The sequence below is a fragment of the Saprolegnia parasitica genome, assembly GCF_000151545.1.
Source record: "Saprolegnia parasitica CBS 223.65 unplaced genomic scaffold supercont2.105, whole genome shotgun sequence".
Taxonomy (NCBI): Eukaryota; Oomycota; class Saprolegniomycetes; order Saprolegniales; family Saprolegniaceae; genus Saprolegnia; species Saprolegnia parasitica.
In genome coordinates, this window is record NW_012156499.1 from 100,653 (window position 1) to 103,529 (window position 2,877).

At 55.6% G+C, this 2,877-nt stretch overlaps 2 protein-coding genes across 2 annotated transcripts; one reads left to right on the plus strand and one right to left on the minus strand.

Moving 5' to 3' along the window:
- Nucleotides 1–12: 12 nt before the first annotated feature.
- SPRG_11047 (hypothetical protein) lies at nucleotides 13–243 on the minus strand (the record flags this gene model as incomplete). Its single annotated transcript, XM_012352708.1, has 1 exon — nucleotides 13–243. A coding segment is annotated over one exon (231 nt), but the record flags the coding sequence as incomplete, so codon positions are not given.
- A 1,509-nt stretch (nucleotides 244–1,752) lies between these two features.
- SPRG_11048 (hypothetical protein) lies at nucleotides 1,753–2,820 on the plus strand (the record flags this gene model as incomplete). Its single annotated transcript, XM_012352709.1, has 1 exon — nucleotides 1,753–2,820. One exon carries the CDS (start codon nucleotides 1,753–1,755, stop codon nucleotides 2,818–2,820), a length of 1,068 nt encoding a protein of 355 aa, XP_012208099.1.
- Between the last annotated feature and the right edge of the window lie 57 nt (nucleotides 2,821–2,877).

Below are 2,877 nucleotides of genomic sequence, written 5' to 3' on the forward strand. Positions count from 1 at the left end.
GAAGAGCAGCACGACCGAGACGGCCCAGCTGCCAAGCACGACGAGCACGAGCCCGATCGAGACGGCGATCCACTCGACGACCTGCGCCACGTCGAGCACGTAGGCTTGGACGTTGGTCAGGCGGAAGGTGGCGAGAAGAATGAGGAGCGCGTTGCCGCCGAGGCTAAGGAGCGCGGTGGCGGCTACAGTGCTGACGACGACGCCGGGCAGCGCGCCCGTGATCCGACTCCGTACACGGTCCATCGGTGCAAAAGTATGGCGCTGGGGCTACGAACCTCTGGGAATGGATGCATTTGTATCAATTCATACAGGATTATGGATGAGCGATGCCATTGGCCAGTCGATGTGATGCGCTCTGTGATTGGTTGCACCATGAGTCGCACTTTGGAGGAGGAATTCACCGAGTGTGTAGTAAGTAGACTTCTCGCATGATTCGCACGGCTTAGGTGCGAAATGTATGTAAAAGTATCGAGTTTGGAGTTTGTCCCCCCGTCCTGGTTTCCGAGCAAGAGCAGGCAGTGCAAGTGTGGTCTTGCCTTCATCGCGCACTACCTCGACGAACTTGTGAAGATTGACGTGCCGCTTTCAGCACGTCTGGGCGCAGCGAATGGAAAAAGTGTCTGGTCTCGATGACACTCTTCCACGTATTATGTCAAATCGACAGCCAGGTTGATTGACAGAATGCATCGCTGTGTCGCCGTGTGGCGTATGTGCAGAAAATGAGGGAACGTGGCATCGCTGAACGATCGTGACGACAGCCATTCCGGATCGCTCGTACTAGTACTAGTACAACAGACACGAGTACAAGTACTGTAGTGTGTGCGTAGTAGAGAAAGTGTTTGGAAAAGCACCGTATCGAGACCCGTGGCCAAAACACTTCTACTTTTTCAGTGCAGGAAGCTAGAAGTTTCGCACCACATTACAGCGAAGTGCTTCCACGAGGTACACTGTGGAGGTGATGCCCAAAAACTCAATTGGAAGATACTGCCGTCTTATTGGTTGTTTTTGTGTATTTAAACCAATCATGTCCGATGCTGCCCGATCCATCGCTGGGCTGGCGTGGCGAGGATGTTCGACAGCCCGGATCACGTCGGGAAACAAAATCGCCCAAACATGGTATGTGGATAGAGACCACTTTAGAGACCACGAAATGCTGCACCACGTCGCCGAGAGAAGCGTCTAACCCGAACAATTAAGTATGGTAAATGCCATATATAGCCATATCTAGCCATATTTAGACGCATCTAGCCTCCGGACGCCACCACTCTTAGCTTTGGAAAAAGAAAAGCAAGTGGTGTTGTTGACATTGGTGTGTTGAGACAGATACCACAGTCATCGATGGAGGCTAGGTGTACCGCACATGACCAGTTTGCGTCGAAGGGGTGCAACCCAACGCAGTGAGGGCGTGCTATTTATCACTACACACTTATCGCTGTGTCAGGCATACGTGTTGATCTCGTTGATCTTGCGATCCCGCGCATTGACTTGGGATACCAACAATCAAAATAAATCGGGCGAAGTAGCCATCACGGTGAAAACAACAACGTCAGCCCATTGGCGCGTTCCTTGCATTTTCGGTAAGATGTTCAGAGCGATGGTCTTTGACGATCTGGACCACCGACCTAGAGTGATTCAGGAGGGGTCCCACCATCACTCACACCAAAGCCGACGATCCATGGCGTCAAACTATCGCGCAGTACCCAAAGCCGCATTATCCCATTACCAATGCCATCACAAGCCGTGAAACACTCGATGCGTACGGCAAACGACGTGATTCACCGCATCCTATGGGACGACTGCATTCCACAAGCCGAGGTCATCGTCGGGTACCTCGATCGCTTCGTTGGCACGGTCGAGCGCGACTTTGCCAAGTTCAATTGGGGTGACATTGCAACCTTGTCGCAGACCGAGACGGCGATCCCGCAGCACCGAATCCAGTACTTTAAATGGCGCGACGAGATCATTTGGGACAAGCGCGTGCGCCTCGACCGCGTCTTTGGCTCGTCTGGGCACGACGTGATTGCGTTCTCGCCGTTACCAAGCGCACCTGCACCGTTGTCTATCGTCGCCGCAGGGACACAGGCCAATGCAACAACAGTTTTACATGCCAGCACGGACCGCCCAAACATTTTTGTGTGCTTTCGCATCATGGACCCCGCAGTCGTCGACGCCTGCAAGCACGTGCAAACGGCGATCATTGCCACCAACCCACGATTGGCAGCGGCGGCACTCGCACCGGCGCGCTTCCACTGTACGCTCGTACGACTGCGCCTCCACTCCCTCAACGTTGTGCAGCGACGCAAGTCTGGTTTGGTTAACGAGGTTGCCGCCGCCCAGCGCGTTTTGGCCGAGTGCCAGGGTTTACTGCACACGCTGTGCGCCTCCAGCGTCCGCATCGACGGCGTCAGTGCGTTTGGCAACCGCGTCGTCTACGCCAAAGTGGCGCCGCACGACGGGCTCTTGACGCTCGTGGCGACGCTGAAAGCGCGGTTCGCAGCCGCCGGAATTTCGCTCGTCGGCAACCACGACGTGTACCAGCCGCACCTACAACTCTTCAAGCTGGCGAAGGACCATTGCCGTCTAGGCACCAAGATCAACGCCCGTTCGTACGCTGCGTACGCTTTGCACGACTTTGGGTCGCATTCCGTCACTAGCATGCACCTCTGCGGGCTAGACGACAGCAGCCACATCGCACCCGACGGATTTTACCCGCGGCTAGCACCACCGGTGGTCAACGTGGCGCCAAAACGGATCGCCAAGTCGTCAACGACGCTCAAGTCCCCTGCTGTCACGTCCGTGCACGTGTTTGATTTGACTTGACGCTTGTGCGCGCCCGGTGCGCCACCACGGCGAGTCGGTCTTGACGCCGGCCGAAGT